Source organism: Pundamilia nyererei, unplaced genomic scaffold, assembly GCF_000239375.1.
Source record: "Pundamilia nyererei isolate P.nyererei 1_Seehausen unplaced genomic scaffold, PunNye1.0 scaffold00043, whole genome shotgun sequence".
Classification (NCBI taxonomy): Eukaryota; Metazoa; Chordata; class Actinopteri; order Cichliformes; family Cichlidae; genus Pundamilia; species Pundamilia nyererei.
In genome coordinates this window covers 2,643,519-2,659,253 of record NW_005187444.1, presented here as the reverse complement: position 1 = coordinate 2,659,253, position 15,735 = coordinate 2,643,519, and the positions used below count along the sequence as shown (strand labels likewise).

General features: G+C 40.6%; 2 protein-coding genes across 4 annotated transcripts in view; both read left to right on the top strand.

Moving 5' to 3' along the window:
* Positions 1-4,838, top strand: part of LOC102192982 (calcitonin-1) — a 5,559-nt gene extending 721 nt beyond the window's left edge. The window contains exons 2-5 of one of the 3 annotated variants that reach the window (XM_005731511.2): positions 428-519; positions 1,388-1,522; positions 3,277-3,456; positions 3,662-4,838. In XM_005731511.2, the coding sequence (XP_005731568.1) occupies positions 434-519; positions 1,388-1,522; positions 3,277-3,436 (381 nt within the window). In that variant the 5' untranslated portion in view covers positions 428-433 and the 3' untranslated portion in view covers positions 3,437-3,456; positions 3,662-4,838. Of the gene's footprint in view, positions 1-427; positions 520-1,387; positions 1,523-2,325; positions 2,954-3,273; positions 3,457-3,661 lie in introns of those variants that run through there. The other 2 variants (XM_005731510.2, XM_005731509.1) reach the window with 2 other exon arrangements.
* A 4,252-nt stretch (positions 4,839-9,090) lies between these two features.
* insc (INSC spindle orientation adaptor protein) overlaps positions 9,091-15,735 on the top strand; it is a 53,386-nt gene continuing 46,741 nt past the window's right edge. The window contains exon 1 of the mRNA XM_013910405.1: positions 9,091-9,378. The gene's annotated coding sequence lies outside the window, so the exon portion shown is untranslated. The remainder of the gene's footprint in view (positions 9,379-15,735) is intronic.

Below are 15,735 nucleotides of genomic sequence, written 5' to 3'. Positions count from 1 at the left end.
CACACACACACACACACACGCACACACACACACATGCATGCATACACTCCACACAGGCATGGCACACACCAGGAGCAGCAGCATACGACATGAGAGAACTACCTGTTCTTTGCTCTCAGCTGGATATTTTGGAGGAACGGTCCGTTTTGGAGGCGCGTGTGAGCCAGGGGAGCATTGTTCAGCAGGGGACAAGAGCTGAGAGCAGTAAGCTCAGATGTAAGGCGAACTAAAGCTCGCCTCACAGGGAATGACACTTTTTGCACCTTCTTCCTGACAACACAAGAAGACTAGACAAGGGCAGTTTCTAGTTGCATGCTGGTTTGTAGCTATACTTTTAGGAGATTTGAGCTCTTGTATCAGTGGTGTGTGAGTGTGAATGGAAGCACAAGAAGCTGATGTGGAGTTTTTTTTTTTTCTTGCCGTGTAGGGGACCATGGTTATGTTGAAGATCTCTGCTTTCCTCGTTGCGTACACCCTGGTCATTTGCCAGATGTACTGCTCACAAGCCGCGCCTGCCAGGTGAGACACACGGAAATTGCCTTTTACACTTCTCACTGTTAAGCTGCTTTTTCTCTGCAACTCAACAGACTTACCGCAAACAACCAGTAGAAAAGATGGGCAGGGTTTATGCAAAAACAGTATGTTGGAACTTGGACTCTGCAGGTTAAATTTTTTTTTTTTACTTAAACATAAAATGTTTTTTATTAAACAGGAGAAATAGAGTAAGATGTGAAAGTTGTATAGTAACGCCATAGTAACAACATAGGTTAAATAAATGTGTGTATGCAGAAAAGAACATTGTAGTTGTTCTGTTTAGTCTTAATCTATGGTAGCTTTAAATGAAATACATATATTATTTAAATATATGTATTGCTTGTAATACTTCCAATATAAGTGGATAAAGTTGTACTTAAATTAAAAGCACAGGAAACACAACAAATGTAATTCAGTTTTTATCTCTATATATGCATATATCTTTCTATATATAGAGAGAGATATATATATTAATTTGAGTCCCCACTCAAGTTCCCCCTCCTGCCCCCCCTTTCCAATGAAGCTATTGATTTTGTAATAACTCTAAAGCTGGTTATACATCAGCTTCTTTCTCACAAGGGGCACTTTCTGCAGATTGTTTCCCCCAGCTTTGGCCAGGGGCCCTCCGACTCAGACGTCATTCCTCACGGAGGTGGTGACGTCTCTGTTACCCCCCCAGCCCCCACCAGTCCCTTACCCCACCCCAACATCCCCACTCAACCCACCACCCCTCCTTTTTCACTGCAGGTGTAACCCTAGCGGAGCATTTCCATTAATGCTGATCTCATTGCCGTTTCCCTCCCCTCAACCACTCTGACCCCTAAATTCCCCCCCACTCCACTTCTAACCACAGACCGGGTTTAGAGTCCATGTCAGACCGAGTCACGCTCACGGACTACGAAGCGCGAAGGTTACTCAACGCCATTGTGAAGGAGTTTGTGCAGATGACGGCGGAGGAGCTGGAGCAGCAGGCAACTGAGGGAAACAGGTACAGATGAATCTTATTTAGTTTAACCTTTGAAAATTAGTTTAACATTTCCACCCTGCACAGAAACCACCAGCCAAGGATTTGACTAATGAGAAACTGGAAAGTGAAACTGGTTTTGGACTAAATAAAAAGGTAAAATTTAAAAAAGCTATTTTTTAGGGATGTTATTGGGAAAAAAATCCTGTTTTTACTTTAATGTGCTGGAAATAAATTTCTTTAGTTCCCCACTTGGGTTCAGTCAGGCCAGGAGGTATGTACTTCTCGGCAGATCAAAGAATAACATCTTAGTTTTAACATGTGACTCCAAAAAAAGCCCAAAAAATGAAACCCGATTCTCTGTCATGAGCCTGCCCCCGCATGGATGCATTTGATTTTGACTTGCGTGGATAGACTACTATTTTGAACCAGCCTGCCGGGCATGTGAACATTGTATGCTTAACAAAACAAATAAGTGTGCATGATGTCAATTAAGTGGAGCTGCATGACAGTGGGAAGCAACTGGTTTCTGTTTGTTCTATGGGTAAAAGGCTGACTGGGGTGGGGGTGGAGGTTCTGATGCATGAGGGGATGGATGACAAGTTTTTGAATGTTGGGAAGGGCAGGGGGAGTGGCATGATGCTGTAAGGACCTGGGATGTTTTTACTTTGTTTATACCTGCAATGGCATGAGAAAGAAATGCATGTGAGTGAAATGATGCGTGAATGGAAAGAGAGAAAAAAAGCTTAAGAGATACAGAGCGCATGTTTTCCCCGTATCTATGAGCCTGTTCTATGCATGTGTTTTGTGTGTCCCCTCCTCGACAGCATGGACAGGCCCTTAACCAAGCGCTGCTCCAACCTCAGCACCTGTGTGTTGGGTAAACTGTCTCAGGAGCTGCACAAGTTGCAGACTTTCCCTCGCACGAACGTGGGAGCAGGAACGCCCGGCAAGAAGCGCAGTGCGCCTGAGAGCGACAGCTATGCAAGCTACGGCGAGACGTTTGAAAGCATCTAAACCCCTTCCTCCTCATCCATTAAACCCGCTTTTACTTTTCCCGCATCTCCTCTTCCTTTGTCATTCTTTCCCCCGTCCTTCTCTTCTGTCATCTTCCTCTCCTCATCCCAGTTTCTTTCTGGAATGGGACGTGCATGCTGATATTACCTGCTTGATTGACATGAAGATTATGACTTTGAACTGCAGTTTTTCAGTTCTTTTTCTCCCCCCCATATTTCTTTTGGCAGAGAATGATTTGTCCCTGTAATCTCAGACGATTTTCACAAGTGTAATTCAGGAGCCAATTCATACATCCATCTCTGTGTACTGTATGTGGAGTAATTTGATGGCATTTCAAAGCCCCTGAAACTCAAGAGTTGAGAGCGATCACTTAATCTAAACGTTAATAAATGATCCACTCATGCGACACCATGTTTGTTGTTCAATAAACGTATTTTTCTACCAGGAAGGCTTAGGTCATTTTCATTCTTAGGGACTCTAAAACAAACATGTAGCCACCCATGCAGACAGTCAATGGCCATTTTAAATGATGGGCCTAAATAAGAGTTTTAGAGCCTTTAAAATTTTGTCTGAAGCTGTCACCGAGTCCAAAGGTAAGACAAACACTCAGATGCATTCTGTTTTTAAGCTGTAAATCCAAACTTGATGTACTTTCAGTTCTTTGATGTTAGTGTTAATGTGTATAGCTGTGTCTTACATTATTGTATGGATGGCAGTGGCCCAATCTTTTCGTTAAGCCCCTTTCTGTTCTCCTGAAGCAGCGTTACAGCACAGAAGCGAGGCTGCAACACGGCAACCTGCGTGACTCACCGTCTGGCGGACTTCCTCAGCCGGTCGGGGGGAATGGGTAACAGCAACTTCGTCCCCACCAATGTCGGCGCCAAGGCTTTCGGCAGGCGGAGGAGAAGCATCCAGATGTGAGCATTCCCATCTGGGAAATGGTGAATAACACCTTTTCAATCATGACTTTCTTTATAGATTTCCTTTGGTTTCAAGAATTTCAGACTTACAACAACATTTTTATTTTTTTTTGATTTCACAAATTGATAAAAATTTCCGACTGTCCAACTTACACGCGGACGCAAACAGCCAGCTTAAATTTACATCCTTTTTCTTTTTTCTGTCTCGTTCATTTCTGTCTTTCAGGGGTTGAGAACCTGACGAGAAAACATCAGAAATAACCTGAGAAGATAAATCAAGAAAAACAAAATTGACCAGAAAATTAACACTGAACTGGCCCTTTATCCACTCTTTCACATTCCTCCAGGAACAGGGAAAAAAAAAAGACCCCACGGGACATCTCCTAATTTTCATCCTGTTAGTGAAGCCTTTTGCTTTTGGCAAATAAGAAAAAAAAAAGAAAAAAAAAAGGCACTTTACTTTATGTACATGAACAAATGAACTCCTGAAGAAAGAAAAAAAAGTCCTAATCATTCCTCTTTTTTATATTTCCGTATCATTGGAAAATAAAATGAAAGCAGCAGTGGTATCACTTTATTCTTTTCCGCTTATCACCTCGTCAGAGCACATTTCTTCCATGCCAGCCCAACCCCAGACCCACTCCCCACTCCCTCACCTCCCGATTTAAGATACATACTTCTACATTGCTTATATTTCCCTTCCCTCCCGAGGGTATCCTTTTTTCCTGTGTGCCAGAGGGACGCCATTAAAGATCAGCATACCCAAGGCCCCCCCCACAACGGCTGTTGTCTTGTGCCTTGATGTAGAACAATTTACATGAACATGATTGTACAGTTTCTGTTTAGAGACAATAAAGAAGACCCGAGCGAGGATGCAGAAAATGAAGACCAATTAATATTGTAAACAATATTGTGAAAACAAGTTTCAGCAAGATTAAAATGTATTTTAGATACACTCGGGTATGGGGTACTTGTGTTGTTCTTCAAAAGTTTTTAAGCAAGTGTAGAAGGACGCTGAGTGACTGTGAAGTTGATTATATAAGGAGAAGTTTATATTTGTATTATTAATACTGATAAATACTGTCCACAAATTACGAATGATGGAATCTCACAGGCAGAGAGCTCTTTGTAAGTTGCTGATTAGAAATCTAACACTATTTCCCACTGACGAATGCACAATCACGTCGTGAAAACATGTAGCACACGTTTATAATTTGGCGAAGTATTGGGGGAAAAATGGAATGCACAGTCATACACACTCCTGTTGCACAGATGAATGTGTGAACACATCAGTTTCATTGGAAATATTTCTGATGACACCACAGTGGCATGGATATGTTACAATACATGTTGATACAAGAAAAAAAAAACAGTGCATGGGGAATTGCTTAATAAAATACAGTCAAACCTGCAGTCAGAGTTGTTCTTTAGCTCCAGTGAAGGTAAATGTTCACCACTTATTTCAGCACACAGAAGCCAAGTCTTGGCCATAAATAGCATGTAAGAGATTCACTTGCACCTTTGCACACAAGGTTTGTTTTTAATTGTGAAACATTAATGGCTGCGTGATTGAACATTTTGGGGCTCACTTGTTTTTGCAGCAGAACTCCAATAGATGGCAACATAATTACCAAAGTTTCAGTGAGTCTCACAGATCTGCCTCAAATGATGGAAACACTGAAATAGTCATAGTCATAAGCTATTTTCTCTTTCATTTTCCCAAACAATTAAACAAATGAGGAAGAATATCTGAGCCTAAAAAAGAGTGAAAGGCACAAGTAATAAAATGATTGTATGGGTTTTGTGTTTGAACTCCTGCTTGTTTTGTTACGAAGATAAAAAACCTGCTGAACTCTCACGTAGGTCTATGATGAAGAGAAACATATAATCCTAGAGTAAATCGAAGATTATTTAATTCTTGAGTGGTCATTTGTAAGACTGAGAAAAGTACAAACTCAAAAAATACATAAATAAAAGGCTCAAAGAAAAGTGCACATCATTAGTAAGCAACAAAAAAGAGACTCTAGCTGTATTTGGAAAATTATGTAACAGGAAATCAAATATTTAATCACATTAATTGCACAACCTGGAAAAGATAAATATCATACAAATACATTATTACCATTTTATGTTGTATTTTCCCAGGAATAGCACGCTTTGAGTGTACTGCCAGTAGTTTCAAACCATTTGATGTGAAGGCTTTCCAAGCAAAATCACAGACAGAACTAAAAACAAATACTTGAAGGAGGGATAAATAAAGGCCCCTTAGTTTTGGATAGCACATACGGGATTGCAAGTCGGGAAACTGAGGGGATAATGAGCCCGTTCAATAAGGGTGAAAGTGAAAAACAGGATATGGTTGATCCTATTTGGCTGCACGGATGAATGCCAAGTGTGCACCAGAGCAAATGCAAGATATTTGAGTGCATCGTGCACGCAAGAGTTGTCAGTACCATGGAAGCCAATGTACTTTTGTCAAACATCGTAACTAGTTTCTATGAATTACATTGAATCCACGTGGAAAAATGGCAACCGATCAACATCAGACACGCTAGATCAGCGCTGCAGACATTTAGAGAAATAAATGTTTGGTCTTGATTCTAGTCGCTCAACTGGATGACTTATTATTTCCCCGATGACAGGATATGTCTGACTAATATGTGAACTTATGCTATGGGAGTATAAACAGAAAAGGAGATTTGTGCTTCAATCCTTCTCGAGCCTTCAAACCCTCGTCTGTCAGTTGTTTTTACAGTCTTTCCACTTATTCTCTCTTGCTCTCAGTATCTGTCTGCTTATATGCCTGAGGAAATCGCTGCTAAATCCATGCTGGAATCCACATGGACACTTTTCCTGCATGACAGATAAGGAAAAGAATAAACCCTAGATTCTGATAATTGAGGGATGGTGACAGGTTGAGGGTTGATTTGTGGGTTTGGTTTTGGGGCTTTTTTCTCAGCAATAATCTCACAATCTCACTATGCCAATGAGAATAACAGTCATAATGGTATGCAGCTGCTTTTTAATGGGGCCCTTGCAATTGGAAATTAGACAGTTCATATAAGAAAACCAATCATTTGGCCCTCTACTCCAAAGAGAAGATGCACTGCTCGTCCAGTTCCCAGAAATCTACACCACAATCCAATTTCCAAACCTGGGGTTTTGGACGATGCTTCCCTAGAACGATTTATTGGAATAGTTTGAAATTTGTGGAAAATGAGTCGTATTTCCACGTAACTTTTAATCCTTGTTATTTCTTAACAATGTTTAATAAAACTTTGTCAGCACATACAAGCCACCAGAAAAATGTAGCTGCCTGGCAGAACTATATTTCCTCCGCCAAGGTTTTTGGTAGGATTCTCTCTGTAAACATGATATCTTACAAAGTTTTGAATGAAAACTAAGTACGGGTGCAGAGTGAGAGTGCAGAGTGGGGTCATGTTAACAGTTCATCATAATTTGCCTTACATCGAACCAAGGTCTTCGAGGTCAGCTTGATGATTTATCGGTTAAAAAATTGACAAAAAGTCTAAGAAATGAGAAACTATGATTCCCGTGTACCGTCAACATATAGAAAGTACTGTATAAGAATAAAAAAAAAAATCATATTAAATTTGACCTTTGACCTCTCCCACATACAAGTGGAGATACCGTCTGAATTTCAGGAGCGGGACCACTCCTCCTTCATGCCCCCTCCGGCCTCAGGCCCCCCTTCACCAATACCTGCTGTTCTCATTTTCATGCCCCACCCTTCCCCCCCATTTTCCCTCTCTTCTCCTCTCTTCCTTTCCTTCATTCACTTCTCGTTAGTACATGGGGATCTGCCCGGCCCGGGAGCCGTCGCCGGTCCCCTTTGAGGCCTTACCCAAACCGCAGCACCAGTTCACATTTCCTCATCCGTCATCGCCCATCGTTACCAAGGATGTGGTCCCAGCTAGTGAAATAATAACAAAACAAAAAGATTGTACTCAAAATTATGTGAAGTATTTTAAAATGAGTTTCAACAAGGCAAATAACAAAAGACACACATTTTCTGACTGCATCACAAACTTCGCAATATTTAAAAAGAACAAAAAAAACCCCCAAAATATAAAGAAAACACAACACTGTTCAGTGAAAAGTATTGCCAAGAGAGTGAGCTGCCTTGATAGAGGTTTGCTCTCTTTGCGTGCTCATTTTCTTGATATTGTTTTAATCTATATCCACAGTGTTCACCAAATAAGACATACAATGAGACATTTTCAACAGTTTACCTGTAGTATTTGGTGAAGCATGTAAACTGCTTGTTCCAGAAATATTATATTGACTTATCTACTCAAAAATCCAATACACAAACAAAGCCGTCTTTGGCCAGTCATTTAAACTCAACAAACTCAATAAAAGCTGTCCAGGACTAGAAATTCACATATTTTCACTCTCAAACTAAATGGACGTGTGTTTGAGATCCTGTTTATGACATTTACAGTAATCCTTCTTCATCATCAAAAAAATACAGCAACCTATGCATCAGTATGCTTGATGCCAAGCTAAATATTTCCTAACTTACTGTTTATTTTTTGTCACATTGAATTCTTTTTTTAGTATGATCATTGTTGTCTTTTTATATATATTAATGTGATTTCCTGCACTTATGTAGCAATAGCATCATAACATCAAAAGTATTCACTACATATTGCAGAAGAAAATTAAGGAAGTTTAAAATAATGGCTCTGATGTGATATTGACTATATTTACAAACTATTAAACTGTGTCTGGCTGAGGATTACCTTCACACATGGCAATGTGACTCTCGGTCTGCTTTTGACTCTCCTGTTGGTTTTGCCAGGAAATGAGGTAAGATTTCGGAGGAAATAAGGCGTTTGTGTTCAGATTTCAACTAAAGCTAATATTTATCAACACCCTAAAGTATAACAGGCCTGTGTTGTGTGCATGGGAGTGCGTGTGTAGTGGGACCCGCTTCATAAAGTCACATAATAATTATTCACTCAAGAGTACGTAGCAACACTAGCGGCAGCAACCCAGACCAGCTGAGTCTCGGTTGTAATGGGAACCAGCCGACCGCCGTTTATATTTTCATTTTCCTTCCTCATTTTTAAAGCCCCGAGTTTTTCCATAAGGTAGTCATTTCCAAGGCTGACGTGAAACCAGACACCCATGAGTACTCATGGTAAAGGTCCAGAAACAACATAAGGGTGGGCCCAACATCCTTTCACCTTCCCCAATCCCCCCATTCCGTCTTGTGCGACTGTTCCTGAGGAGGTAAACACCCTTTCACTCTGTCAGAAATGAGATTTCTTTCTGCTGCAATGGCAGTTCCTTCAACTGCCGTGCTTTCTTTCTCCCCCTTGTACTTCTCCTCCCCTCCCTCCCTGTGCTGCCACATCTGGAACCCAGCTCCTCATTTATTTATGTGGTCTGTTGTGTTTCTCTCTTCTTTTTTTTCCAAGAGCCTTATTTTAAAGTCCTTTACCTTGTCTTGTTGGCAGTTTCGCTATATCTGATGAGGTCTGCAATTACATCCCACCATAACTGGTCACTCTGCAATTACATGCTCCACCACAGAATCCCCCTCCTGCATCCCCACCTCCTGTCTCTGAAAAGCACCACTGCTCATATGGCAGACCAAAATAGACTAGTTTCATGTCTGTTTGGATGGCAGCCCAGCTGAAACTATGCTCAGCTGCTTGACTGACAGTGGGATGTGGGTTTGTTCTCCTCAAGAAAAACCTTTAAGGCCAGTCACGTTTACACTCTGAGCAGTCTTACTGCAGCAGGCTTCAGAGGCGGTTGGTCCAGCTGGGCACCGAGAAGGAAGACAGAGACTAAGTCAGCGTGAATGAAAGCGAAGACACACACGGAGAGTGTGCTGAGAAGTACTACGAGCTGTAACTATGAACCCGACTGGACACGCTTAAAGCTTTCAGTTGCTGACAAAGAGAATGGGTAAGTTTTGCAAAGAGTTCAGTCTGATCTCAAATTCTGGGAATAGTGAAAGGCTTCTTGTCAAGGAACTTTGAGCCTTTAAACTGTGGAAAACTTTGGCTTGCATGACTTAGCTGTGAAACATTCAAATACAAAACTTAGAAGAGAATGCAGGGCATCCGTGGCAGATCATCTGTTTTTTTTCCAAGTGTTCACAGACTTTTCCAGTTGGCGATGCTGTTGCTGTGTTGAGCAAGGTGCAGCTGGAAACTGATTAGTGTTGTGAATTATTTAAATCTCATAAACACAGGAGACGTGAAAAGCAACCAAGCTCAAAGTGTCAGATAGGAAAAGGACACAAAATTAAGTTTAGATCTCTAGAAATTCTACAAAACTGTAAATACTTTTGAATGGGGATATTAATGATCAATACATAATACTCACAGGTCATCAGCATATGTGCTTCCTGTGCAGGTTTTTCACCACCTTGGAACTTAAAATGAATGTTCTTGGAATTTTGGTAAGTCCAGTGTTTGCTCCCCTTTTGCTCTTTTTTTGGTCTCTACCAACCTGATAGCTTTAGCTGCTAAATTCTGCACTTTTCTTCAGTTTTAACTTCAGATTATTGAATAGTGCTACTTAAAGTCATAAAAAGAATCTACAGGATAGAACTTTTTTGCTGAATCAGCCTTCATACAGGCGCTACCGAATGAATCATCAACATAACCTAAGAAAAACAACTCCTCGCTTTCAAATAACAGTTAAAACCATCATCATAGCTGCGTTTGTGTTTGAGTCACGTTGGAGTTAAACTCCACCGTGTTCAACTCCAACTTTCTGCTATAACTGTTTGGAATAGGCTGACCTGGTTTGTGTGGGAATGATGGAAGCTCAGACTCTGCAAAACAACAAAGATTACAGTGAGGCCGGTGGTAATGATGAGGACACATGTCTTTACTACAGGCTTCTGTCTGTTTGTGATGTGGTTTTGGGCAATGTGTGTATGCATGACAAAGGTAATTAGTGACTACATGAGAGCTGTGTCACGTTTTTTCATATGAACCCAGAGATTTTATAGGCGAACAGTGTGGTCTATCACCACGCTGGTCTATTCACCATATCCACTTTAGGAGATGTTACCTGTGTTCTCAGTGGAAATGTACGAGGAGAAAAAAAGACCACTGATCAGCAACATTCAATCTGAATCAGAAGCATTTCATGGGCTGTGTAATTATGTGAAAAACAACAGCACACAGGACCTAACGGTGAATCTTGTAGATTCAGAACATTATAATAATGCAGTGTTGTAGTGGTGCACTCTTAATTTATGCTCCAAACTTTTTCCAGCAAACGATAAACACCCAGTGTTATAAACCATGATCTGAAAGTTGACTATTCACCTGAAAATAGGCCAGCAGTATTTGTGGATGATGATCGAACCTAAGCTGTTTGTCATTGGAGAGTAAACATTAATATGAAGTTAAAGCTGAGGTGCAGATTTTTCAATAAGTTCTTATCCACAGACTATAGGCTGAGACAGCTACATGATTATTCATTTTAAAGAATGATTTCAACTTCGTTAATGTAGGCTATAACCCAATGTGTTCGTTAGGGCTGTCACGATGTTAAGGATCAAAAAGTACTGAAAAACTCATATTTAAATTTAACAGAATGAAAGAAGTTCTCATCAGGTTACAGCCTGATGAACATACTAAGCACGTGTCTTTTTTAGCTAATGTTTATGACTAGCTTGGCTCCCACCTCATTTTCATTGCTAAGCTTAACTGCGCTCATGCTAATAAGTACTCTACTGCAGTGCACAAGTACCTAAATGAAAAAAGTCAAAAAGTTGGTTGCCAATCTGTAATTGTAACAGAAAGGAAGAGATTGCTAATCAGTTTTCAGAAAAATGGCAATGCCAGGTCTCACTAGCTAGCTAGTAGCATCATTCCCCCCATGTTAAATTAAATAAGTGCATGGTGTACATTGTGTACTTAAAGTATCTAAATACAAGTAGACAAAATGTGCAACAATTCTTTCCTGTGGTTTGGGCCACATAAATTCTCTTACTGGAGATGAATTTAATTATATTAATTTAAGTTGACAGCCATTTTTACATGCAAAATGTATCTATCCAGAGAGGCAGCAGTCTAAACAGAGTTCAGACCTTCCTCTTCCTCCTTTTATATTTAAGCAGAACATTATCAAACGTTTATTCTCAGATCACAGGTTATGACTGCTGTTTCCCTTAAATATCTGTTTAGCACTTCTTCTAATAATACAGTACATGGTTGCTTAGGGATAAATCTGCCATGCATTCTCCTCTTGGCTGTCTGATGAACAGCTTAGGAGGGCGTGTTGTGGTCAGCATGAACCGCGCATGCAGGTGTGGCCCTCACTGTGCTGCCACGCTGTTTAATTAGGTTTTCGGGTGTGGAACATCAGGGTTTCCGCTGTAAAAAATCTTGTCTCTCTACGGTCTCACCCCCACACATTGTCCTGTCACATTAAAAGAGTGCCACTCTAGATGAACAGTTACTGTCACTGAGGGTGTGGCTGCTACTAAATCTGGAAGCATGAAGCTGCACTTGACTCCACGGAAGTCTGGCTTTTGAGAGCTCATTGCCAAAGCATTATGCAGTCAGAACCGTGTCTGTGATGCTGAAGTGGTTTTATACTGAACATGAGAACTTCTTTCATCTATCAAAAACTGTCAAACCCTTTCAGTATATTTGCTCCTATAATTAAAGGCTCCTTAAAGTTGCTGACAACAAAGTCCTTCTCTTTCAAGACTATATTACATGCCTGAAAGTGGACTTGGTCCAGTCATTCTCTACGATCAGCCTCTTTCCTCTGGATAAACTAGTTTCTTTCTTTGTAATTTATTTCCATTTTCCAGACCCTCATTCATGCTTCTGTGTGGCCTTGCTGGAGTCAAGAACCGGTCATTTTTTGTTCTCCTCCCACTAGTCTGGTGCTTCCCCAGAAGCTATTTCTCATAGAGCCAGGACTGCTTTCTCACTCATGGCTCAGGAGCTCAGGGTTTTCTTCAGAGAAAACAGAAGTAGTACAATTCATTGGTTGCAACAGTTTTGTATTTTTTGGCTCATATTTTTAATTCATTCCTACTGGTCTTCATTTAATAGGAAAACATAATGAACCGTCTGTTAGACAGCATCTGGATGGTTAATGCTTGTTGTTATAAAACACATTTTAACGTATACTTTGCAGAAACTATGGCTCACACTATTAAGGAATAGAGTTTTCGGGAATTACTACAATTTTTTGCTGATATTTATGAAAATAAATGGAACAAAGGAGGAAAGCAGGAAGAATTATGACAATACTGCATTTTGCAGAAGACTATAACTTTGTGGGGAAAAAAGGTTGATGTCTCTGGAGCAGCTGGGTGACAGCTGCTCAGGCAGTAGGAACAGGAGGAAGAATATAAGCTCCAGGAATGGGGTGGAAAGTGAAGATATGAAGATATTTCTCATAGTAGATTGTCTCAAGCTAAGCTAAATTACTGAAATGTAATGTATAAATCGAACATGACAGAGTGCCTACTTTGTTCAGAGTCAGCGTTCGACCATGGAGAAAGAAAGCTATCTGTAAATTGTGATAATTGCAGTATTACATTTCTGGCAACACCGATAATGTGGTATATGCCGCCTTCCTGTTACCTCGGAAGTTGGATGTTGGAACTCAGGAGGGACAACAATAGTGAGTTCTGGTAGTAAAGTTGGAAAAGCACGAAAATCAGAATTTGCTTTGCTTCTTAGCTAGGTAGAGCCATTCATACATCACTAGCAAAACAGACTATTCTGACGAAATGCACTAATAGCATGTTAGTGCATCCCAGCAAGGAGCTCCTTTTGTGTCTATCTCGGCTTCGTCAATGAAAACTGTTAAAAAAAAGTAGAAAGGAAGAAATTCTCTGCAAAACTTCATTATTTAATTTAAACACAGAAATCACTTCTTGAGATTATACATATTTTGCACATTTTATGCAACTTCTGCAATAAGTATGAACATTTGTAACAAATTTGAACCCACACCGTTGTCACTGACTTTGTGCTGTTGAAAATCCACATGTGGCACATGTACCTCTTTGACGTTACTTTATTGTGGGTAATGCTAACTGTTGACACATCACTGCAACAATGTTCATGACTCAGTGGAGGCCCTCTCTTCAAAGTATGGACTCAATTAGAAGAGTGCAGGTATAAATTTTTGTGTAGGTGGGCCCAATATGGCAGACACATGGGGGCCCAAGACTGAGAGATAAATCAATATGAGACTGGTTGAATTAGAGCATCAGTATGAAGCTTCCCTTGAGTTAACCTCTTTTTCTTTGCTCCGTCCGTTTTTCTCCCCTCATCTCCATCTACTAATTGGAGGAAGGTCATGGCTTGCTGAGCTTTAGGCTGCTTTTTCTGTCTTTAGTTCAATTGACATGTGCTATATCTGCTCTCTGGCCCACTGTTTTGGTCCACTGGGGAGATCATGAAAGGAAGTGGAGGCTTCAGTACGTCCATGTTTGTTGTAGGATTCAGAAAGGTTACCGCTCACTCCTCTTTGTGAACAAGCCTTGGTGGTGTTTGGGAAAACCTTGGGGAGTCTTGACAGCTTGCTACTCCTTCGGTCTAGCAGTGTCATTTTCTGTTTAGATAACCTCTGCACCCACTCTGCTTTTGTCAGCTTGTGGCTTGCATTGATTTATACATCGGAGACAGACACTCAGCAGCTTTCAGATTCGAATTTAGAAAGAAAGGCCATTATTATGTCCAAAAAAGAAAGGAAGAAAGAAAGAAAAAAGAGGGTGAGGTTAAATGTCCACAACAATTCTACCAGCGGTGGTGTTACACCTTTCTAAATGATGCATATCTCATTTTAAAATCACACTTTTTTAAAGCATGAGAATATTCTTTATATCTTAAATGAGAGTTAGCAGCTCTAACTGTTTTTCAGCTCTAATTACGCAGAAAACTGCATAAAACTGCTGCATGTTTACTTTTCATGCCCAAAGTACAAAAAACAGCACTGAAATGTCTTTTAGAGGTACCACATGTGTGCACGGTGGGTACACATGGAGCCTTTCCTGCATACCTTGAGATTTTTGCAGCCGATATTTACTTATCAACATGACCACTTGTGCCGTTCACCCTGCACTTTTAATGCAGCAGCGGAATAACAGTTAGAGGAAAAACAGTCTTGAAAAGTTCCACCCTACCCTCAAGTGGTTCTTGTGTTCCTTTGCTTAGGTCTGGGCAGCAGACCTATCCTCCACCCAGGATTCTTAGTCTTCTTTTCCTTTCTCCCTAAACCCACACATGGACCCAGCCCACCTAATTTACTCCCACCTCCTAATGTCAAACAGCTGTAGCCTTGAGTAGCATGGAATTACTGCTATTGCAGCCCTACTCCCATTCATGTGTCTATTCTTTTTCTCAGCCATTTTGCGTGTGGTCCCTAATATCACATCACTCACATACCCAAATAAGGTGTGTAACTCAGCCTTCCTTTCACCGGTTTATTTATGGTCTGGGCACTGGATATATAGGGCACGAATTTACATTGCAGGTGGCTGTGGGTGGAGATAGCTGAGCTGACAGGTGATGATAAATTCTTCATACAGTGTGCTTCACTCATACATTCTTGCAGCCGCGTGGTCTCCCTGACATGTAATGCAAAGTCATAACTGGTCCAATGCCATTTCCACGGCACTCCATCTAACTGAAGGAGCTGTGTGACATAACTGTCATGAGGTCACTTTGTTTGTGATTGATAGCAGGAGACTAGGAAATGATGCTGAGGCTTGAAAGCTCTTGCTGTGGTTGGGAATCTGCTTCAAAGGAATGTTTTGGCCACATGTCAGAAGTCAAACGTGGCAGCTGATTTTCAGGGATTTTGTTGGTCTTAAAATCTGTAGCTTGATGCACCTGTATATTTTTTTTCTTTAAACTGCTACACCCCCATGGTAACTTGTTCACTTATTGTTTTATAGAGTTTTCTCCTTCGGCTTGTGGCTTTACTGAGATCTCGTGCTGAGTTTGAGTGGCTCCACAGAGGCAGCTGAGAGTTCAGTGAACCCTCACGGTTCCACATGCACACTCTTTGAGTTGCTATGTGATGTTCGGCACACAGTTAATCAGAAATGGATGGTTAAGGATTATTTGGCAGAAAACCACCAGGTTATGTTCAATTTCATTTTTTGTATGCCAGACGCTAACATTAAGCGCTTCTTCTTTCACAAATATCTGCTTGTGTAAAAAGCAAGGAGATAGATAGATAGATAGATAGATAGATAGATAGATAGATAGATAGATAGATAGATAGATAGATAGATAGATAGATAGATAGATAGATAGATAGATA